This window comes from Neltuma alba, unplaced genomic scaffold (genome assembly GCF_004799145.2).
Source record: "Neltuma alba isolate B1F8T4 unplaced genomic scaffold, ASM479914v2 tig00012646_pilon, whole genome shotgun sequence".
Classification (NCBI taxonomy): Eukaryota; Viridiplantae; Streptophyta; class Magnoliopsida; order Fabales; family Fabaceae; genus Neltuma; species Neltuma alba.
Window position 1 is genome coordinate 171,654 of NW_021637081.1, and position 24,628 is coordinate 196,281.

Genomic DNA, 24,628 nt, shown 5'->3' on the forward strand with positions numbered 1-24,628 from the left:
CTGCTGTCTTCCCTCTTCTGGTAATTTCCAAGTCAACAGGACAATGACGCAAATATACCTTTTGAAATATACAAATATCATATCATGAGTGCGAAGCGGCATAGTTCCCTGCGAGATGACCATATTGTCCCTGTGTAGGGGGGGAAAAAAACAATCTTCACTGGCGGTCTTTGAAGGCTCGCAGCTCTAGTGGTCGGAATTTCAACAACCAAAAATCTTAAAATTAATGGTAACTTTATCTTAAGAAATAACAATTTTAATCCTGAATATAAGATATCAATTCATTTTGTCTCTTAAACTTATGATTTTTCCTCTAAACCATTCTATTGAATGTACATATTAAGCGGGTTTTCATAAAAAGGATGTTTTAATGCAAATGAATAAAAAGAGTATTTCAAGAAAATATAAACCCATTTTTTACAAATGATTTAATTAGTATTTTTAATCTTTGCTAATTAATTATTAAGTTTTCACATTTAAATCTTGACAAAGTAACCATTTTATAAAGTGTTTAGGTAGAAACCAAACCATTATTTTAAAAGTAATTTTACGGTATATGAAATAGGTACGTGAAAAGAATTTTACCTCCAGTTAAGTGAAAACACTTTTTATAAATGCTTGTGGAAGAATCCAAAAATCGTATCAAATTATGAATATGCTAATTTTGACGGTGGGTGGTGATTTTATAGTGACTGATACAGATTTTGCCGATAGCATTATATTTTTGATATTATCATGATATGTTAATATCTGAAAAACATAAAATTTTTCACCAATTAAAATTCAGAAAATCACCTATAATTTATCATTATATACAGAAAATTTCCCACCAAATTCGTATCCTCTTTATGAGCCATGCAGCCAGGAGAGAAAAATGAAGAGATTTTGGAGGGGACAGAAGGCGCATAATAGGGCATGAGAGGGTCAAAAGCCTAAACACGTGCTAAGTAAGTTCCCGTCAAAGAGAACGGATCCGGATCCTCAGCGCGGGGCATATATTTCAGCCGTTGATTTCATCCAGCCTGTGAAGTAGCGCCACGTCATCCGCATGGACAGAAACCTAAACCCCGGTCTCTCCTTTTTGTTTTTTTGGCCAAAAACCCCCGTCTCTCCTTTGGTGCCGTCGGTATGGCATCATCGAATGCTTCATATAAGCAATCCGCTTTTTCGTAGCTTTACTTTGCTTCCAAGTTCTAGAGCCGTTGCTCTGCCTTGCACTCACTCACCATTTCTCTTTTTACCTCATATAAACGAATTTGTGATGTGTCACTTAGGAGGTGTTTAAAAAACTATAAGTCATTTTTTTTATAAATCAAGATAAACTTTTCTACATATTTATCTTGTATGTTGTAAAATTATTTTTATGATCATGATTTTATTTAAAAAAAATCACAAAAAAAGATCTTGAAACTAGAAAAATTACAAATAGGAACTTATTATAATATTAGTATAAGTTTTGACAACAATTGATCAACAAATTGTAACAATTTTTGTGAACAAGTCTCCGTATGTAATTTTTAAAATTTTTAAAGTCTTTTTTTACAATTTTCTCATTCACCCAAATGCCCCTTATTGAAAATCTACATGTCAGCTATCATTGCTGTCACGTTGCCAAGAATGCATACAAAACATATTAAGGTCTAACAAGGGCATATTATTTTTTTGCCCCCAATTTAAACCAAAACTGAGCCAATCTTTTCATGAAAAAGACCAATACTTGCTGAATTAAAATGAAAAGTACGTGCAGTTATATTATAATAAATGCAAGGTGCAATTCCATAGTTATTTTCATATCAAGGAGGAAACAAGTCACAGTTTATGTGGATAAACATATTTAGCCAGGTCAGTTAATATTAATGGTGTTAAGGGGCCAGAGACCAACGGGTTTAACAGACGTAAGTGTGAGGGTTCAATTTAAAGAAACTAATCTACAAGAACCTGATTCAAAATTGATGTAAAGTATAAAGACTTGGGGATTAATTTTCCCAACTATCTATAATGAAAAATAATTATTAAGAAATCCAGTCTATTAATCATGTGGGCTTGTATTTTATATAAAATTTAAAATGAATTATATTATTTTATCAGTAACATGTGAATGATGCAGGGAGGCATACTAGACTATACAAAGATACATGCAATTTAAAGGCGTTATTAGACAAGACCCTGACCACAGCTTGGAGAAAAAAAGAAGTAATAATCACATTGTTTAGTGTAGCAATTTTTATATAAATATAAAAACACTAAAAAAAATTCCATTAAATAATACTACAAAACAAAATTGAAAAACGCGGTTAATGGACGGTTAATAATGTACCGACCTCGGTGATTTCGGAGAAGAGATAACAAAAAAGGATGGAATTGATGAAGAGGAGGGCTTGAAACTTGAAAGTCAATCCAAAGGCAGGAGTGAGGAACTCCAAATCTTTGATTGGCTGCTCTCTCTCAATCGCATTTGTTCCTACTCCTACACGCGTCTCCCTCTCTTCACTCACTTCTCCACCCGCCTCTTTCTCCCTCCCTTTCTCTCTCCTATTTTTGAGCTTTTATTCTCCGTCCCTTCCAAATTCCAATTCGCTCTTTTCCCTCATATTTTTGGCTCTCTCTCTCCTCCTTCCCTCCATCCTCCCTCGATTGTCTTGCATTGCATGAGTGGGGTGGGTCAAACCCTACATTCTCCTGTCCCAACTTTTTTTTTCCTGCTAATCTTTTTTTCTCTCGCGGCAAACCCAACTACCCGAACTCCAGAATCTCCTGCTCTTCTATACTTGCCTTTTATGGTGTCTCTGTACTCTCTGCAAACTCTAGATCTACGAATGAATTGATTGGGTCCCCTACCTTCCTTGGGCCTGTCATTATTCTTGTCTGGTTTCATTTGCACGTTGCGTTTGAGGTGTTAGTTTTTGCTTTCCCTTCAACCCAATTGGAAAACTGAAAGCATGGGTATTGCTGATTAGGTTACCGAGATTCAGGAACCATGCAGTTAGTGTGTGTTTATTGGGTGAAAAAAGGTCTCTTGTACTGTACTTAATTGGGTTTTCTGTTTCTCCTGGGCAGAAGGATCTATCCGCATCGAAATGGTGTTTTCCTTTGAGGTTATATTCTTCTAATAGGGTTTCTGTGGAATTCAATTTGGTTAGGTGCAGAGACTGTTATTAGAACATGGCTCTGAATTTTTCCTGTGATTCGAGCTTTCTGGCTTCCCCGGAGAAGAGTCCGTATCATCCTATCGGGCCAGCCGTCGATGGTTATTTGTTTAAGAAATCTGGTTGTTTTGGTAATTCGTGGAGCTTTTGTAGTTTCAATAAGGCATTGGAAGATAACCCATGTGGTGAATTAGTCAATGCTGATTTGGGGGAATTTGATGAACCAGCGGCCGTGGTTGATGATATTCTTGATCGCTTGCCCAGGGATCCATTTGGCATGAACATAATGAAGTCTACCTTCCCTGAAATCTCGGATTGGATTCAAGATTTTGATTGGCATTTCCCGTCAGGGTATGATGTCCTTGGGGTGGATGAAACCCATACAAAGCTTGATTATGAACTTTTTGCGGGTCTATATTGGGGTTGGAACGGTGCTGGTAGTTTCCCTTCCGGAGGCAACGACAAAGGCAATGAGATTTCTGTTTCAGATGAAGTTTTCGATAGATTTCAGATTTTTGATGGGTTGTTTGATGGCGGCCTCGTATCAGATGGAAAAGTGGAGACGGTTTTACCCACTGGCGACGGAGGCAGCTGGGTTTCGAGCAGTGAAGCAGAAGAATTGAAAAATTCAACCAAAATTGATTATGATGGTGAAGCAGGCAGTCCGCATGATGCTATGCGTTTGGTGTTGAATTATCTAGGTGTCACGGACCTTCTTTCAGTTGAACAGGTTTGCAGATCTTTGCGTGATAGTGTTAGAGCTAATCCTCTGTTATGGTGGAGTATACACATAGATCAGTCATTGAGTTTGAGGATTACTGATGGCGCACTGGTGAAGTTAACTAACAGGGCTCAAGGTTTTCTTCAATCCTTGAGCCTGGTTAATTGCATAAGGATCACTGATAGTGGTCTGACGTCTGTTCTCCGAAGCAACCCTCGATTAACTAAGGTCAGTATTTGCAATGTGATCTCAAACTTTACGTGCACTTATTTATTATCTGAGGATATTCCATTATCACTTGCGAAAAGTTTTAATATTTCTGTGTGTCATATGCTGTAAGATGTCCAGTCAGAATTGTGTGCTATGTAAGTACATGTAGCTACTCTTTTTCTTTGTTTTCTCTTGATATTCAGCTGTATTGTATTCCTCTCTTGGTTGATCCAATCTGAATCATTTATTAAAGACTAGAGAATATGCAACAACAACAAAAGTGCGTTTGAGAGCTATGATGATTAAAATCTTTATACATGGTACTTGCAAAGTTTCCTGTTCACTACTGGTGGTCTTTTCAATAATTGTCTGGCTCAACGATAATGATCTGCTTTATTAATTGCCACATCAGATAAAGGCAATATAAGCATAATTGAATCTTTACATGGGTTGGTATAAGAAACGATGACAATTGGAGATGCCTTGACTTGTGTATATACTGTCTGTCTGCTGATTTTCAGTGAGCGCTATCATTCTGTATACTATCGTATCTTTTGCAGACGGTTTTGTTCTTATGGTTTTGATATGATGATTTTATACAACTATGTATTATGTCATGGAATCAATATGTCCATCTGTTTTTAAGTGAGGAACTCAGAAAATTTGCATCTCCCTCTTTCAGCTAAGCGTGCCTGGTTGTGTTAGACTTACCGTTGAAGGGATTTTACTCCACATGAGAGCCCTAAAGTCATCAGGGAAACCTGGGATAAAGCACTTAGAAATTGGTGGGCTTCCTCATGTAACAGACAAGCATTTTGAGGAGTTGAAGGTCTTATTAGATGCGGACAAGTATTTGCAACAGAAAGAGCAGAGGCCCCGATTCTACCGTGGATGGTTTCCATATACTATGTGTAATGATGACCGTGTAATTGATATAGAGCTTTGTCCTATATGCCAGATGCCAACACTTGTCTATGATTGCCCTGCAGAGAGTTGCCAGCAGAAGCAACAGGCTTCTCCGTTGTGTAGAGGTTGCATAGCTTGCATAGAACGGTGCATCCATTGTGGGCAGTGCATTAAGGATTTTGATTGTGAAGAGACATTCTGTCTGGAATTGCTTTGTTTGAATTGTTGGAACCAGCTGGTGAGTTGTCCAGATAACACAGTTGAAAAGGATTCTTCCAAGCGCACTGTTATTAGTCAAAGGACTATGTATAAGTTTTGCCTCTATGGCTGATGGACTAGCCCTAGCGTAAGCAGCAGTATATTTCTAGATTATTCAGACCAGAATGCGCAAGGTCGGCTGTATGGATTTTGAATGTACAAGTTGAACCTGTCATGGATGCATCTGCCAAGGCTTCTAGCCCTGCTGTGTCGGCTGATTATCGCATAGGATGACCACATAGTCAAGTCGTATTAAGGTTCAAGCTTTGCATTTTTGGGAAACACGATCCTCTACATGATGCCATCAGATAGCTGAACTAGTATCACACTTAACGACAGTCAGTAACATCTAAGTTTTTAGGGGACTGAATATCATCAGAACTGATCTCCTATTGCATGTTGCGCAAATTGTTGAACTGTCTGCAGATGGGCTGCTTTTAACTGCTCAAGACAGGAGGAAGGAAGAAGATGCGATCATTCTGGAGGGAAATGGGAACTCAGATTCCATGAGAAGAAAAAGAAACAAAAATAATGATAATTTATTGTGGTTGTGGAGTAGACGAGAGATGCATGGCCATGGCCTTTACTGAACTAGGCCAACGTGAATGCAGCTCCTGCGGGAAAAAGTTGTGAAGAGTTCACTGACAGGAAGAATGGGTAGTTCTTGAAGGTCGGTGTGCTCATGTTGGTTGTGCACACCTTTTCTCTAAGCAATCCCTTCTTCGGGACATGTCGTCTCCTGCAGTGGACATTGTCTCGAGTTTGTGGGAAAAATTTGTCGCCGTCGTTCTCTGTATACTGATGGCTGGCATAGGACTCTCTCTAAAGGAAGGCGACCGCATGACATGGGGCCACCTGCCGGAAGATTTGTACTCATTGAAGCAGTTGCTCCTGATGTTGCCTGTAACTGAAGCTGGAAGTCACTCCCAAGAACTGAAGACTGGGGAGAGGATAACCGGAAGAACAATTTAATTCTGCTCTTATCTTTAGTTGTGTAATAACTGAAGCACAAACAGTCGACTATACAAATTGACACTTTGCGCCTGTACCTTTTCTTTAGATGCGTTCATCGTTGAGCTTGGAAACTATCATCATCAATATGCCTCGTATCGTATCTATCAACAGGAAATTTAGAACACAAGTGTGCAGTTGCTGATTTGCTTTATTTCCAACATCGTTTATTCTTGATATGTCGGAGTTGATTCTAATTTCCTTATTTGTCAAGGGGCGTAACCATGACTTCTTGAATTTTAGTCCTTTAACATGTTTGTGAGAATTTAGAGAAATTTACTTAAGAGTGATAAAAATAAAGCTAAATTTGTATTATTAAATAATTTTTAAAATGAACTTTTGGGGACAGAAATCTGAGTCTTAAACACATGTTAACATTATTTTGGGGCCAAATGAGATTTTAAGAAAGGAAAATAATTATAAATAAGGGGGTGTTTGGATAGAATTTAAATTATAATTTTAAAAGTAATTTTATAATACACGAAATAAATATATGAAGTAATTTGTCTTGACTTACAGAAAAGTGTTTTTTAAAAGTACTTTTCACAAATGTCAAGCACCCCCTAAGTCTTAATAATAAGGAAATAGTTGTCATTTTCTATCATGACAATTGTTATTACAGATTGTTCTGTTGTTAATGGGATTAATTAGTAATAATGTTGATAATAAATTTGCTTCATTTTTTGAGTGCTTTTTCTTTTGGGAAAAAACAGTAAAATACCCTTAAAATTACTAATTGACAAATTAGGGTAGGTAAATTTCAAAATCCCAATTCAGACCCCAGGTACCATTTTGGAATTTTCAAATCTTGTAAAATGACAACATTGTCCTTACTGTCGGTGACTACTTTCATATAGCTATTGACTACTCTGTTTTAACTATTGACAACTTTTGTTTTCAAAGTTCCAATGAATATTTTTATATAGCTATTGACTACACAAGAGTAGTAAATCGCATTATTGGAGTAGTTAATAGCTTAGCAAGAGTAGTCATCAGAATTTAAAAATAAATATAGTCAATAGCTAAAAAAGAGTAGTTAATACATAAGAAAGAGTAGTCACTAGAGCACCCCTAACCAGTCAACGGAGTTCCGGTAACGTGTTATCAAAGTTCAAAAATAAATGTAGTCAATAGCTAAAAAAGAGTAGTCAATATATAAGAAAGAGTAGTCATCGGAACTCCAACAACCGGTCACCGGAACTTCGATGACCGGTCGCGCGGAGCTCCAGTGGTTGGCCGCCGGCAGGGTCGCCGGCGTCGGAGCTCCGGCGGCCAGAATTGCTGATGTGGCAGTATTTAAAAAAAAAGTAAAAAAAAAGGTAAAGGGCATTTGTGTAATTTTATAACATTTGAAAATTCCAAAATGGTACCTGGGGTCTGAATTGGGATTTTAAAATTTACCTACCCTAATTTGTCATTTAGTAATTTTGAAGATATTTTATTGTCTTTTTCCTTTTTCTTTTTCCTCGTAGTTAGATGCAAACCGGTATTTTCGGTTGAAAACATGCTTATTGCTTAAGGCCAAAAAAAACTCAAAAACAAGTTTATAGGACTAGGAGCTAAAATAGGCCAACAAACCTATTAGGGGCCTATGACTTGGTTCAACTTGAGTTTGGCATATTTAGTAAAAAAACAAAAAAGCCAGGCTTATTTACCTAAAGTTTTGCTTGTACACTTATCTATTTATATTTTTTCAATTACATTTACATAAATAAATTATCTATATAAATAACTATAATTTGAATTATTTTTATTTCATATTTTGTTACATGCTCTTTTCCTTGTATATATAGATAATTAGATATAAATATAAAAGTAACATATTTATGCACATAATATAATATATATTTATAATCACACGGCAGTAATATTTAAATAACTTATTAAAATATTAAAAATAGGTTTGGGCTTATTAAGGTTCATCACCTGGTCTGATTTTGATCTTGATCTGATCGGGTTTATTTAACCAAAAAGTCAGCTCAAGCTTATAATTAATTATGCCTTGTTCCCACCGTTAATTTCAGCCTGGCGGTCTCACAAAATATCATATGTAATTTTTCTCTTGATTTTTTTGTCCGCCAACCATTTCCGCTCCTTGATCGGCTGTTGAATACTACTGTTTTTCTATTGTACTTTATGTATACATTTCTCGATTCTTAATATAGAAAGTAATTGTTTTTTTGTCTTAAATATAAGAATTATTTTTTATATTTATTAATTTTTTAAAATTATCCTTGTAGATGTTTCCTTAATTATAATCAGGTAAAAAAAGAGATATTAAAAAAGAGATTATGGTGTTTTAGAAAAAACATGTCATATTTTTTATAATTAACTAACTTATCTAATTTATTAATTTAATCAAATTAATTAAATAAGTCTTATATTAAGAATTGGAAGAATATATATAAAGGGGAGCTTACTTATACAGTAAGGGAATTTACAACTGAATATTGTTTTGTTTTGGCCATACCTTCAAAAAACAAAAACAGAAAAGAAAACGCCCACGTAAAACGCCCCCTTTTTTCCTGCATTAGCCCGATTTCCACTGACGTGGCCTCTGAGATTGCCACGTAATCGGAAGAGAGAGGATGCGAGCCCTTGCTCCGTAAGACAAACAGAAAACCAATCAGAAAATAATGGATAGCGATGGAAATGGCGGTCACGGGGCAGTTAGCCGCCACGAAAGCTGGGATTGATTCGCCGTTCACAGCGTTTTTTTCCCTTGCCTTTCCCTTTCTCTTCAATTTCGGCCGGACAACCCCGGTCAACATCAGTTAAAGTCCCATGATAATTATTTTATTTTATAAGAAAATTAATTACAGCCGAATCCCTTAAAATAAGTCGGTTAGGTTTTCTTTTGTGTGACGACGTCGCTTTTCGAGTTTAAACTAGGTTCTTCCTTGGTTCCTTCCTCCCCTTGCAGTCTCTTTTGCAGAAGCTGCTGCGAGGATAATTGCTCTTCAAAGTTGAAGTGTGCGACGGCAAGAGTCGCCATGGAGAACGGAGATATCCCAGAGAACGCTAACGAGCGTATGAATTTTGCGCCTTTTCTGTCTTTACGAGTCATGTATAAAAACTTATTAGGTTTTCATTTTATTATTTTCGTTTTCAGATTGCCCAGGTCCCCAGTCTGAGGCTGCAGGAAAATCCGACGCATGCGAAGGTTGCCCCAATCAACAAGTTTGTGCCACTGCTCCAAAAGGACCCGACCCAGGTTCTTTTTCTGTACCTTTATGACTAAAATCGCCTTAAGCTTTGGTTTGCTTATTTTTTGAACCTTTCGCTAAGTTTGTTTATTTGAGAAGTCTGTGGTTCTATGCTTTTTTTATCCCCCTTTTTACCTCTTCCTCAGTTAGCTAAAGACGGCCCTGCTTCTTGGTATGGTTTTACTTTCAGCCTTGGAATAAGGTTGAAATGGTCAATAATGATTTGATATGAAATCCATGTATGTATTTGTGTGTACTAGGGAGAGAATGATGTCCTAAACACCGTGTGATATGTCGGATTGGGGGGATATCATATAAGTAGAAGTTCTATTTTTCGTTGGTGGTCGCCCATTTGAACACCTCAAATGTACAAATTGTTCTAGTGGCATTGGCACCTGATTAAAGTTGTTTAGATCCATGTGAAACTCAAGAATTTATTTCCTGATATATTGTTCCACTTTATTTACATAAATTTGTCCAAGTGAGAAATAGTCATAGCAACTTTTTCAATGTCAGCTATATCCGGAGAATAATTCGTAAGCTTGTTTCGCTGCTACATATCCAATTCATCAGTTGTGGTGTGTACTGCTATAACTTAGCATTGTCTTGCTTTAACTATCAACAGGCTGGTATTTTGACTAAGCTTACAGCATGCTCTGGCCTTAGATTGGGGCAGCTTCCCCTCACCCTGAACTTATCCCTGCATAAAGAAGGCCCGACTCTTGACATGCATTATATAAATTGTTCGTCTCTCCAATATTGTATTGATGAATGATTGGCTGGTTAAGATATTTAAATGTATTAACAACTTTTTTACCCTCTTTGTTCTGTTATTGGTGACGACATGGAATTGCAAGTACAGTAGTACATATATTTTGTGGTGCAAACAAAGTCGATATCTCAATATTATTGGGCAAATTGGGTTAGAAGAAATGTCATTGATTTGGTATGGCATATATGTAATGCTGCTTTGATACTCCTTCCCTGAAAAAAGTTTGGTTGCATGTCTTCCGCATTTGTTTTGGCAGATCTGGTATCCATCGCAGATAGAATGGCCACTGTGAAGCATAAAATATTGGTTCTATCGGGAAAGGGAGGAGTGGGCAAGAGCACGTTCTCTGCCCAGCTGGCATTTGCTTTAGCAGCAATGGATTTTCAGGTAGGTCTTCTTGACATTGATATTTGTGGTCCAAGCATTCCAAAGATGCTAGGCCTAGAAGGGCAAGAGATACATCAGAGCAACCTTGGTTGGTCTCCTGTCTATGTGGAGTCCAACTTAGGAGTCATGTCAATTGGGTTTATGCTTCCTCACCCCGATGAAGCTGTCATATGGAGGGGTCCACGCAAAAATGGGCTTATCAAGCAGTTTCTGAAGGACGTTTATTGGGGGGAACTTGATTTTCTTGTTGTTGATGCTCCGCCTGGTACCTCAGATGAGCATATTTCAATTGTCCAGTGCCTTGATGCCACTGGAATAGATGGTTCAATCATAGTTACCACACCCCAACAAGTCTCCTTGATTGATGTGAGGAAGGAGGTGAGTTTTTGCAAGAAAGTTGGAGTGAAAGTTCTTGGGGTCGTAGAGAACATGAGTGGTCTTTGCCAACCTATCACAGATTTCAAGTTTATGACAATGACGGGCACAGGCGAGCAGAAAGATGTCACAAGTTGGGCTTTGCAGTATTTGAGAGAAAAAGCACCAGAAATACTAGAATTGATTGCTTGCAGTGAAGTTTTTGACAGTAGCGGTGGTGGAGCAGCAAAGATGTGCAATGAAATGGGGGTATCTTTTCTTGGTAAGGTTCCATTGGATCCACAGCTCTGCAAGGCAGCTGAAGAAGGTAGATCATGCTTTGCTGATAAAACTTGTGGTGTGAGCGCTCCTGCATTGAAGAAGATTATAGAGAAGTTGATGGAAAATCAGGACTTATCAACGCCTCCTAATGGTGTTGCATAGGGGATTCACTTTGACAAGTCGTGAATATAAAAAATAAATACATAATTCTATGTATTTGTGCGCCCTTTAATGTTAGCGGTACTGATGCTGGTATGATATGATGAAGAGGACTTTGTATATGACGAGATTGGGCTTCTTGGACTTCATTTATTTTTTCTCCATGTAAAGAAGCCCATTAAGCTGTGTACCATTTTACCTATGTTTTAATAAGTCTGTCTTCTTAAAAAAAAAAAAATACAATGAAGCCCTGTGCTTTGAACCCTTCGACGCATGGATGGATAATTAGATGTAAGTAATGTATGAATAAGAATAAAAATAAATGACACTAAATGAAATAACGTATAATCCGTTGAATATCAAGTTATCAACCCCTTTTTAGTCTTTATGAGTTGATATGAATATATAAAAAGGATCAGTGTCATAAAAGATATTTTAGAACTACTGCAATTGAAAAAATGACAAGAACATCATTCGTGAGTGTCAAAAAATTAAAATTATTAAAGAATATGTATGCGTATAAATTAGAAATCAAGTTAGGAAAGTTAACCCTAATTAGATTTATCAATATTCAAATCGTGGAAGGAAGGAAGAATTCAATGATTCATCTTATCAAAAATTTGATCCATCGCAAATTTTATGACAATGAGTGGGGCTACAGGTGAAGCAGAGGATTTTATGCCTCCTTTTATTTTTCAGCTAGCATTTCGTTTAATATGTAGACTACCGAAACCATGGATCTTTGGTTTATAATCCATTCCTATGACGACTAAATTATTAACAGTGCCATCTAACCATCAGACCATCTTCAATATTTGCTGTCTCTGTCATTTTCAATGCTGTTTATTTCCGATGCATTTGGCCCAAGTTTCACATCTCGAAGCTAGCATTCAACTCACTGCACCCATTAGCTATTAGGCATATAAAATAGTAGTTTTTGCAATAATGCAGACTTCCAACATGATGAGATGAGCCCGAGGAAGTTCTATCTTTCCCCGCCTCCACTTCAGATGGGTTGATTTGATCAGATTTCTTCCTGTTTAGGATAACACGAATCCTATATTATGAGAGAATCGTTTCTTTCGGTGGTTCTTAATGTCTTTTTGATATTCTTTTTTTTTTTAGTCCTTTTGATCTATTTAATCTCATAATACCTCACTTTTCTTTTTCTACTGCATGGGCATGGCCTGGTTTCTTTAGTTTTTCTTTTAAATGATTAAGAGATGGAGTTACGTTCCCATCTGGTGGATGACTGGAGGGTGGATGGAATGACTTTGACAGCTTAACATAAGGAATGAAGACTATAATTTGCGGAATATGATTAAAAGGTTCGAAGATTATGCTGTATCAGTTTTCAATCGAAGAAAATCATTTGCTTTGAACTAAGTGAATTACGTGGGAAGAACATTGAAACACGCTTTGTTAAGCCGGATAACCGTGCAAGAATCAAGGAGAATAACTCTGTCAAGACCAACATCTGGTTCAAAAGGAACTTTACGAAGGGGAAAAATGTGCTAAGACTCCATTCTTTCCCAATTATAGTGCATCTCTGTCTTCTGTTTTTTTCTAAGTGACTAACTGAAATTTTCTGGCTATGATTAAAATGGAAAGGAAGGCATAAAAGGCATATTTAGTTATTGATTGTTATTTACTTTTGACTTGTTAGTCTCTTCTCCTTTCCCATGGGATGTTCATCAGAAAATTAAAGCTCATGATCTTTCTTGATCGAAAATATTACTTCTTCATGGCAACAGAGTAGAATTTTGTCTAGAGATTCTCCTTGCTTAACTTTATTACCACTGATGAGGCTGCCTTTATAATGTTAGTTTATAAATGGCGGCAAAGCCACTTCACTTTACACTACAAGACTGTGACTGTCAATATAATTTATTTTTCAAGAGTTCGCCCTTAAAAATATGTTGGATCACACTTCAATCCAAAAATTAGCCGACCTTCTTGTTTAAATTAAAGTCAATCATTATTATTTTTGTTTGTAGAAAATCATCTGGGGGAAGATCAGCATTGAAAGCTAAGTTTCAGGTGGCAAAACAGTGGCCGGGTGGGACTTGGAAGCAATTGGCATTGCTCCCACTAGTGGAGTCTCCTACTCTCGAAACAAGCATGGCATATTATAATTGAGAAACATAAAACTAGTTCCACTTTGTACAATATGAATTAAATATTGCATCACTCTATGGACATGGGTCCTAGTTTTGACTTGGATACTGAACTTCTTGGGTGGAAGCCACCTCCTTCTGCCCCCCAGGCAAGGGTGAAACACCATCCTGCTTTTGGATATTCACAGAAATTGAATATGCTATTATCCCTTTTCATCTATGATTGAACTTGGCGGGCCATCTGTTGGGGTCATAAAGCAATGGTTTTGATGAGTCTCCAACTTTTCTAGCTCCTTCATCTACAATAGCTTTAGGTATTCGGATTTGATCATAATTTAGTGGTCCCTGAATTGTGCAATGCAGAACTTTAATAACGTAACATTGTATTTAACTAGGACTGGCTGGTCTGTTATTGTTACAGTGGTAGGTGTTGTTGGCGTTTGTAAGCCCATGTGAAGATGTTTGCTTCAAGAGCCTTGTTAAAGCAAAGACAGAGACTAGAGAAGGCAAGATATTGATACTAGAGGGAGGAGGGAGTTCACCATCACATACTCTCACATGCATCACTGTTCTCAAAAGCAGGCCAACCTGCCCTATATAAGGCTTTTTAATGCACTGCTCTTGGTGTGTTAAAAAGCTGCCTTTGTGCCCTTTTCACATGTTAACACTTTTTTGCTTTTGGGATGTGTTTTATTCCATCACCTATGGGTGGTTGAACTTGGGCCCTTTTTAACATGAACCTCCCTATCCAAGACAGCTCACCACATCTTTAAATCTAATCCTTAATTTTCCAGTATCATGTACTAACCAAGGTAAACAGCCTCTTTCAGAAGGGATAACCGTTCATTCCTAGTCATTTTGTGATTACTTAGCTCCTTGTTTCAATTCTTTTGAGATGATATTATTAGGTTTAAGATATATTAATTAACGTCTCATCAGGGAGATCCTTTGTATCTGTGCTAATTGCACCCACATTGCTTAGTGTTCCTCTCTGCCTTGGCCTCTTGAGGAAGATCGTCAAGAAAAATCTGTCGGAATCAGAGAGAGGTTGGATAATGAGGTAAAGTAGCTAAAGATGGTGATGGATGGGTAATAAGACCCCGCCTTTTGCTTTGTCCCCAGAAAGTTTTGGTGGAAAGACGATAAGATTTGAGGAAAAAATTCAAGTTTCATTGTATGTATTCTTAACAGAGAGCCATCAGCCCTGCCACCACGAGTTTTTTCTTCTGTTTACATTAATTAGAATCTTGCATGTGGATTGATGTGTAACATGACAACGTCAAATTGACTCCTTAATTTGTTGTTTCTGTTCGTCCTTCTGCTACCCACCAAATTATCGCCTAATCTTGTTCTCCCTCTTTGGTTAATGTTGATTCTCTCATTTGACCCATTTGACTTGTTAAATTCCGCTGTCAAAAAGATAGATTAAGGGTGTGTTTAACCAAACGTGTTTGGAAAAGTGATCTGGAGAATAGATCTGGAAAAAATAGATTCTGTAAGAATAGATTTTGTAAAAAATGCTGAGAAGTTGAGAGTGTTTGGATAGTTGTTATCAGAAGCACTTTTTATATATACAAATTACTAAAAAAAAGCATAAGTTAATATGATATTACAGAAAAAATAGATTTTATGATATCTTTAATTTGAAGAAATAAAATTGTTAATAATATTTTTTACCACATAATTAATAATACATAAGATAATATATTAATAAATAATTAATGTCTATTGTATTTATAAAATATAAGATTAAATATATTTAAAAAAATATGTTTATAAAAAAATAACAAGATACATATCATATGCCCTCACCTCTCTCTTTTTTCTCCAAAAGCAAAAAATTTTGCTTTTTCCAAAACCATGGTTTTGAGTCAAACCATGGTTTTGACCCAAACCATGGTTTGGTTTTTGGAGAGCTGTTTGGGTAGTATTTCCCCAAACCATGGTTTGGGGTGCTATCCAAACAGAGCCTAAATTCCGCAACATACCAAGCTCGTAAAGAAGTTGGAACTGTACACTTTTTGTTTTCCTTTGAGTTAAACGTACTTTGTCAAAGTTGTGTTTATAGAAGAGTCTCTCCATGCTAGGCGATAATTAACTGCATAATGACAGATATTAAAGGGAAGATTAATCTAAGAATTAGATGAAAGCAGAAAAGCTGTGTACGATGATGTTGTCTATGATTTTTCCTCCACATTGAATCACGATTTGTGGAGAAGAAACTAGTAAAGTGAATCACCCTGCCCGTACTCGCGCTCACTTATAGTAAACTACCTCTGGTCCTTAATATAAGACATGTTTGACTTTTATTTTAGTCCTAAATATAAGACTCCAATCCTTTTGTCTTTTATATTTATACATTTTTTTTTTCCAAAGTAGTCTTTCTTACAATAATAGTTTTAGTCAATACACTTGACTAATAAGGATATTTTAGGAAAGACAACACCTATTTAGGATAAATAACTAACTCAGTTTATTTCCTTAATCTCTTCAAATTAGTCAACTGGCTCTTATAATTAGGACCGGAAGTAGTATCATCAATCATCATTTTATTCAAAACGTGGAGATATTTTTGGCTGGCCAAAAATAAATTTTTAGTCCTTTACTTTTGGGTAAGATGTCCTCTTGATCCTTTAATTTTATAAAATATTTTGTTTAGTCATTTAACTTTTAAAATTGGTATACAAATTATTTGTATTAAAATTTTAAGTGTTAATATGACATTTTCAGACACTAATATATTAAATTTAATTTTAAAAATAACAATGATTAATTACACAAAATCATCATTTGCGGATAATATTGTTAGTATGAAAAAAACGGAAAAGATATTTTTAAAAAAAATTAACAAACTAAACTAAAACCTTAAATAAAATTAAAAGAATAATAGTATGCTTTTGCCTGGCAGCGATCACAGGGACCCTTGCTCGAAATTCATGCCCATGCTCTTCCCTTCACCCTGACGTGGCATTGAAGTACTAGATGATAGCTGATTTGGGTCCCAAAAAGTACTCGTATTTTGCTTCTTCTTTTTTTTAATACAGAAAAAAGTATTTTGCTTTATGAGTTGAAATTCTTTGGTCGGCAATTAGAATCAGGTTCAAAAGCAAGTGCGAATTAAACCGATCTAAACTATTGGAGACCTAACCTTATTTTCAACGGAATTTAGCAAGCGTATTTGATATAATGGTGGAGTAATTGAGAAGGATAAGATGTGGATCGTAGAACTAAACCATCACCTCAACCATGTCACTCGTCTTAGAATGTAATTGATTGTCTAAGGACTGGGATAATTTATCACATTACACGCACCACGCAGCATTCGATGGTGTCATGAGTTCTGTCTCTGCAAGCTGAGAAAAGGCAATATGCCTCAGTAAAGCCTACCTAATTCACCATCTTTGTGTACAGTCAAGTTCTCTTGCATTGGTTCAGCTTCCAACTTTCCACCATCATTGCGGACAACTAATAAGAAGCCATTCTCCCTCTCCCTCCCTCTCTCTCCACAACCCTCCTTCATAATTATGTCCCGTGCATCCTGATTGAATTTCACTGTTACAAAGGAGGAAAACGAAAATTATCCGTGAAATCTCTATTAGCATCTTATTTTCCCTTGAGATTCTGATGAGACGACCAATAATCTATTGAGAATATCCTCTCCTCTGGTCCATAATCTTCTGCAAATGGCGTTGTGATCCCCTTATAGCTATATTCTTTTACTCTTTACTTTTCTTTCAAGCACCTGCTCCATTCTCTGGTCTCGTTTGTGAGGGCAATCATGGCTGTTTCCTTTCCCATCCCATCCACTTCATATCATTAATCACGATCCTCCATAACCCCTGTATCCTCATAAAGGAAACCCCTCTTCTTTCTTTATCATGTTTCTAATATATGCTTACTATAACTAGTCGGTGTTGTAATGGGGTTTTGCTGATGGTTCAACTGCTTAATTTATTATTAGCCCTTTATGTTGTCTTCATGTGCCTGATTTAGTGGTTTTCTATATTTATGGCATGCGGGCATTTCGTATCCTTTTAATACTCACTTGGTTTGGTCGCCTACTGTCATAATTTCCCAGTAAGCCTTCTTCTGCTGTATTAGTTCTATCCCCACACTGGCCCTGCATTTTTCTAAGGTCGTTTTCATATCTAACGTACAGTACTACTATCCCGGATTACAGAATTCGATGGAAAATGGTTTGCCTTTGCGTCAGATGTAGTTGATTTGGGCTGTTCTGTTCTTTTCATCTCAGACATACTATCTACATATTCATCTATCTTCCTTCATTCTTCTTGTTGGTCTTTCTGAATACAAAGTTTCAGTATTTCCAGTCTTCGCAATGCCTCCTACGTATTTCCCTCTTCGGTGGGAGAGCACCGGCGACCAGTGGTGGTATGCTTCCCCGATCGACTGGGCTGCTGCTAATGGCCACTATGACTTGGTTCGCGAGCTGCTTCGTATTGATAGCAACCACCTTTTCAAACTGACCTCCCTCCGCCGTATTCGGCGCCTGGAAACCGTGTGGGACGACGAAGAGCAGTTCAACGACGTTGCCAAGTTCCGTTCTGAAGTGGCCCGGAAGCTGCTTCAAGAGTGTGAATCCAAGAAAGGCAAAAACTCTCTCATTCGAGCAGGCTATGGTGGGTGGCTTATGTACACTGCTGCTTCAGCTGGAGATTATGGTTTCGTTCAAGAGCTTCTTGAGAGGAACCCACTTCTGGTTTTTGGAGAAGGAGAGTACGGGATCACTGATATACTATATGCTGCGGCGAGGAGCAAGAACTGTGAGGTTTTCAGGCTGCTGTTTGATTTTGCAGTTTCGCCCAGGTTTGCCACAGGAAAAGATGGTTTGTGGGTGGAGCATCTTGGGGAAATTCCTTCTGTTTACAGGTTCGAGATGACCAATAGGGCTGTTCATGCAGCTGCAAGAGGAGGTAATGTCAAGATTTTGGAGGAGCTTCTTGCCAATTGTTCTGATGTTTTGGCTTATAGAGACGCTCAGGGCTCTACTGCCTTGCATGCAGCTGCAGGCAGAGGACGGGTTGAGGTAAGGCTCTCTATCTCGCCAATTGCGCTCCTTCAGTCTTCGCTGCTTCGCTTGATTTCTCATTACTATTTTTATGCATTTAGTGATGAAGATAGAATGTGGTGAGTCAATGGGAAACTTATCATTAGTTTAGGTGAAAAATGGATTCTTTTTAAGGGATGTTGGCTTTGGGGTTTAACTTCAACTATTGCATTTAACATTGCCAGCAAAGATTAGGTAATTTGATGGAGCATGCCCTGAAGATTACCTAATGAGAACAATAAATTGAATATGTATGCAAAATCAAGGAAGAACTGACCATGATTAGAAGCCCAAAAAAAAAAAAAAGACTCTTTTCAAACATTAATGACTCTTCTCAAAATTGTTGTAAAATATAAAATTTGTTGTGGTTCATGCAGGTAATTAAATATTTGACATCAACTTTCGACATTATCAACTCGACAGACCATCAGGGCAACACAGCTCTGCATGTGGCTGCTTATAGGGGTCAATTAGCTGCAGTTGAAGCTCTAGTCTCTGCATATCCCACCTTGATAAGCCAGAAAAACAACGTAGGGGAAACCTTTCTCCACAAGGCTGTGTCTGGTTTCCAGACTCCGGCGTTCCGCAGATTGGACAGACAAGTGGCGCTTCTGAAGCAGTTACTTAGTGGGAAGAATTTCCACACGGAAGAAATCATCAATGTGAAGAATAATGACGGAAGAACAGCTCTTCACATGGCCATCATAGGAAACATCCACACTGATCTTGTCCAACTCTTGATGACGGCTCCTTCAATAAACGTCAATGCCTGTGATGTGGATGGCATGACCCCACTTGATTATCTCAGGCAACACCCCGATTCAGCATCCTCAGATATACTCATCAGAAAGTTGATCTCAGCCGGGGGAATGTTTGGCTGCAGAGATTATGATTCAAGAAAAGCCATAGCTTCACACTTGAAACAGCAGGGTGGAAGCAGTCCTGGGACATCCTTTAGAATCTCAGACACGGAGATATTCTTGCACACAGGTATTGAGAATAATGTTTCACATACTTTTGCTGATCAGGGAAATCCAGGAATGAGTCGATCTTCATCAGAACACAATCTATGCGGGTCCAACGCCGAGAATCACTGTAGTGCAGCCACCAGTAAAAGGCCTAGTTCTGTCACGGCAGCTAGACTGAAAAGAGTCCTTCAATGGCCTCGCGGGAAGGAGAAGAAAGCTGAGAGATTCAATGGAGAAACGCCAACCCCTCTCAGAGAAAGATTCTCCAAGCCATCGTCGCTTCCAAACAACAAAAGAACACTGTCTGTGAGGAGTCAACAGTCAAGTCCAAACGCGAAGAAGAAGTTTGCTTCAGGGTTAGTGCATGGAGTGATGCAGTCCGTGCCACAAGTGAAAGTTTCGCGCAGGTCCCGCTCGAGTTCATTCTCAAAATCATCAATCTCCTCGCCCAGATCATGGGACAAGCAAAAGGGTGTCTATATTGAGAATGATATGCCTGGGCCATCTTACTCGAACCAAGCACCTGAAGAAGATGAATCGCCACATATGGTGAGGCGAGCCTCTGTGAGTCAAAGGTTGAGAGGGCATTACTTCTGTTTCGGTGCAGCAGGACTTAATGTGAAGAACACAGCAAGTAGCAGCAAGCAGCAGGAAAGCCAGGACTTCAAGAATTATGTTATTTCGGTGGCATAATTGGTTGGGGAATGGGATTATAGCTAATTCCTGACAAGTCTGAGATGACACAAGGGATAAAAGCTGCTTGTTTAATGTATAACTTCTATGTCGAAATAAAGAGCAGCTGGTTCCTTAGCTGTGATTTCAGTCTCCTTATAGATTATACTTTGGTGGTGTATGTTTTAGGTCGTGTACGAGACTCCACTTACTAGTGGTAACTATGCTGTGTTAAATTATGCTTCATATCATATCAGCCTTTGGCAGCAGGTCAGCGAATTTCGGAGCTCAATTGTGTGGGAATTACTATTAGCATGGTTCGGGCACTGATAGTATACTTCCGTGATGCTAAGAAATAAGCAGCAATCCCCACCGCTGCTAAAAGTTTATTTACAGATATGCTTGTTTAAGGTTAAACAAGAATTAGGCTGAAGCAAAGATTAGCAGATTTAGATATAGTCATGATCACGAGTTCATAAATATAAGAATTTAAACCAACAGCACACATCAACTTTCATCTCCTTTGATCTGATTCACAAGTTAAAACGACTTTTAATTAGTATCTATCATTCAAAAATTAACATACTACCTCCGGTCCTTACTATAAGACCCTGTTTAATTTTTATTTTAGTCCTAAATATAAGACCCCAATCCACTTTGACTCTCATATTTATATATTTTTTTCCAAAGTAGCCCTTCTAACAATGATAGTTCTAGTCAATACACTTGATTAGCAAGGATATTTTAGGAAAGACAACACCTATTTAAGACAAATAACTAATTCAACTTCCTTAATCTCCTCAAATTAATCAACTGGCTCTTATAATTAGGACAGAAGGTAGTATATGTTAAGCTAACAGATAAATAGAGCAATATATTTTTCAAATTCAATAGCCAGGAAAAAGAGCAACAACTTTTTTCTTCGAGGGGAAAAAAAAGAAGGAGCAGCAATCTAGTTTTAATTACCTCTTAGACAAGGGAATAGAAGCCATAATTCTCCCTATAATGAAATGAAAGGGCAGACGCGGGAGCCAGGCCTCCGGCAAAGTACGTAGACAGAAGCCATGGCCCAAGAGGAGCCCAGTACACCAAAACAGCACCTAGGCATCAAAGTCCATTTCAGTTTCTCTCCGGCCCACGCATTCAGGCTTTGTCTGCTCACCTTTTTTGTACCCCAAAAAAAAAAACCATGTAAAAGCAAGCAGCAGCCACGGTACGGATAATGCAAAACCTCAATCTGTATCCGTCTGAATAAAAAGATTACTCCCTCCGTTCCTTATTATAAGAGACGAATAACCGAATTACGTTGATCAAAAAAACAGTTAAAATTAGTTAAGAACAATTAATGTGTAAAAAGTATAATTTTTTTTCCAAAAATACCCTCATTAATAAGGAGAGAGAGCATGAGAGAGAACAATGGTAAATTATTAAAATAAAGAGAAGTGAGAAGGAGAGAGAGTATGAGTTGGAGATAATAAATATGGGCAAAATAGGAAATCAACACAAAAAAATAGAGACAACTTTTAAGTGTCTCTTATATATAGGAACATGCCATAAGCATCAAATGTCTCTTATAATAAGGAACGGAGGGAGTAGTTTGCAACGGGTTAGGTCTAGTGGGAAAGGTCCCACAAGGTAATAACCCAATATTCAAATCTTCACTAAAAGATATACTCGCATTTAGTACTTGACAGTACTTATTTGTTAACTAATAGGGGTTAGGTCTAGCAAAAAAAATTACTCATTTATAATGTGATGAACCAAAACTTCAATCTGATTAGGAAAAGTGCCTACATTTGTATCCTCTTTCTCTCTCCCATTTAATATTATTTTCCCAACATAACGTCTCTAATTTTACTTTTTGTCTCTTATGGATATTTCAAAGAAACTGGCACGATTTTTACATAACAGTGACAAATAACCAACTTCATCAATCTTTTAATATCCGTGACATAATTAATTAAATCTTATATTACAACATCAAAGTTTGCTGCTTTTATTTATCACACTGCCATGATTTTCTTGCACATGAGGTCATGCCCCCCAGAAAAACACGCTTTGTTACGTTGTTTTATAATGAATGAGAAATTTGCGGGTGTTAACATCACCAGGATGAAGCCATTCAGAAACATCCATAGCGTATCAAGTTTAATCAAGCAACACTTGAGTTGAAATTATTGCAGAAAATTCCTTGCCACCTCCGCGATGGGAACCGCTTGTGGTTTGACTGGACACTCGAGGGTTGCCACCGCTCATTACATTTCAAAATCATAGTCCATGCCACATTTTTCAAAACAATACATTACCTCCTATTCTAAATATAAAAACTGGTTAACTAATTTAAATAAATCAAGGAATAAGTTAAGTTAGTTATTTGTAATAAATAGGTGCCGTCTTTCTTAAAATATCCTTACTAATCAAGTGTCTTGGCTAAAACTATCTTTATCGAAATGACTATTTTGAAAAAAAAAAGTATAAATATGAGAGATAAAGTGAATTAAAATGTTATATTTATGACCAAAATAAAAGTCAAATAAAATCTTATATTAAAAACCCGAGATAGTATTCAGGTTTATACAATTTAGTTATCGCGTCTTTTGTTCAAAAATACACTACACGTTTCAATTATTGAACAGTAATTGAACTATAAATACTTTTAAAAGCGATCGATTGCATTTGGTTCAGCTACAAGAATAGTAGTACTTGCGTGTGCTTGTCATGTAAGAGTACTTTAACTTAATCTCATTTTTCAGATGATTACCTCAAAATGCAAAATTTGTCATCAAATAGACATAGATGGTACATCACACAAGTGGGAGGAGGGGAATAGGGGATGGAGACGTAGATGACACGGCCAAAGTATTCTTCAACTAACTCATAATCCCGCTCCCCGTTCTTTTTTCAGAATCTCATCTACATTATTGAATTAAAAAATAAATAGTTCAGATTTAATAGTTTAAAAGCTATTATTATTATAGTCTATATATAAATAGGAAAGAGAAGATGAATATTTTTTTTTGAATAAATATGAACCATCTATTTTTGATCTAATTGCGGATATGAGATTATGAGAAGAATGTAAGAAAAAGGGATTATAAGATAATACCGACCTCTAATGCTACCGTGAAATTTAAATACTTTTAATTCCATTTTTTTCATTATAGAGAAGTAGCCCTTAGGTGCGGTTTAAGCGATTGTAATCAGAAACAAACCTCTTAAACATTAATTTACAGGGATGCGAGAGGGAGTTTTGATGACACAGGCGTGCGTAACAATTAAGCATCTAGTTAGTTATCATTAAAACTGTACACTATTTTTTGGTCAAAATTAAAAATATATTCTATGATAAACAAACGTCACAGACTAATATTTAGAGTTAAGAGGGACTTATGAAAATGCACGGAAAGCTGGTGGTCAAAGAAAGAGAAGTATTGTATTAAAAACGAGAAATTAAAATGGGGCGTTAAAGGTGGAAAAATTTTAGAAAATGGCATGCTGCGATGCAGTGTTGACCCTGAGTTTCTGGTCTTCGCCATGTGATAATGACATCTTGCAGAAATTTCGTCGCAGAAACCACTGAATTGTATCATCATTTCCCACATTCAAGTATGCAGTCCTTGCTCAAAAAAAAAAGTATGCAGTCCTTGCTTTGACTTTTAAATGTTTTTATGATGGCCCTATCCTTTCCGTTATTTCCCTTTCGCCCCACTAAATGCGATCGTTCCCACTACAGTGGACCCCACCCAACACTCCGGGTAAAACACGCTTCTCCCGGAATCTTTTTTTTTTTTTTTTTTTCATATGCACACTTCAGGAATCTTTTTTTTAAAATTATTATTGTTATTATTATAAAGATTATATGTAAGAGTAATAATTTAAATAATTTACATAATATTTACCAATAATATATTCAAAAATAAATATCTACATGCACTACTGTTCTCTCTTGTTATTATTTCTCTGATCATATGGGTTATGACTCGATGATAAGAAATTACTGACATAAAGAGAACCAGGTCGACTAAGACGACTTTGAAGTTTTGAACGCCCACAAGTCGACGAGATTGAAAGCCGGAATGATACAGCTTCGTACAAATTGCCAGAGAGGCAAGGGAGAGAACCCATCAATTATTGGGAAATGATAGTATAATTAATTAAAAAGAAAAGATGGTCAACTATGAAATGTTTATCAAAACCGTGTATTATTATCGGAGGGAGGCAACTGGGGAGAGAAACCTACAGGAACTCGCAACAGAAAGGTCAATTAACCTTAAAAAGAGTAGCATGTTTCGGTTGAACGCTGGGCAGCTCATATGGGTGTCAAGTGTGAAAATATGTCATCGACGACCACGTCAACTTGCAAAGCATTTAGAAAGACACACACCCACAGA

The 24,628-nt window shown here is 37.1% G+C and overlaps 3 protein-coding genes across 3 annotated transcripts; all 3 read left to right on the plus strand.

Annotated features, from left to right (window-relative positions):
* The first annotated feature begins 2,495 nt into the window (after positions 1-2,495).
* Positions 2,496-6,399, plus strand: LOC114729569 (F-box protein SKIP14). The gene is made up of 2 exons (XM_028916592.1): positions 2,496-4,095; positions 4,760-6,399. Exons 1-2 carry the CDS (start codon positions 3,163-3,165, stop codon positions 5,312-5,314), a joined length of 1,488 nt encoding a protein of 495 aa, XP_028772425.1. The 5' UTR covers positions 2,496-3,162; the 3' UTR covers positions 5,315-6,399.
* A 2,665-nt stretch (positions 6,400-9,064) lies between these two features.
* On the plus strand, positions 9,065-11,650 carry LOC114729570 (cytosolic Fe-S cluster assembly factor NBP35). Its single transcript, XM_028916593.1, has 3 exons — positions 9,065-9,282; positions 9,365-9,466; positions 10,487-11,650. Exons 1-3 carry the CDS (start codon positions 9,246-9,248, stop codon positions 11,413-11,415), a joined length of 1,068 nt encoding a protein of 355 aa, XP_028772426.1. The 5' UTR covers positions 9,065-9,245; the 3' UTR covers positions 11,416-11,650.
* A 5,188-nt stretch (positions 11,651-16,838) lies between these two features.
* LOC114729558 (serine/threonine-protein phosphatase 6 regulatory ankyrin repeat subunit B) lies at positions 16,839-20,480 on the plus strand. Its single transcript, XM_028916580.1, has 3 exons — positions 16,839-16,905; positions 17,710-18,576; positions 18,975-20,480. The coding sequence occupies exons 2-3, from the start codon at positions 17,869-17,871 to the stop codon at positions 20,256-20,258; spliced, it is 1,992 nt and encodes a 663-aa protein (XP_028772413.1). The 5' UTR covers positions 16,839-16,905; positions 17,710-17,868; the 3' UTR covers positions 20,259-20,480.
* The last annotated feature ends 4,148 nt before the right edge of the window (positions 20,481-24,628 follow it).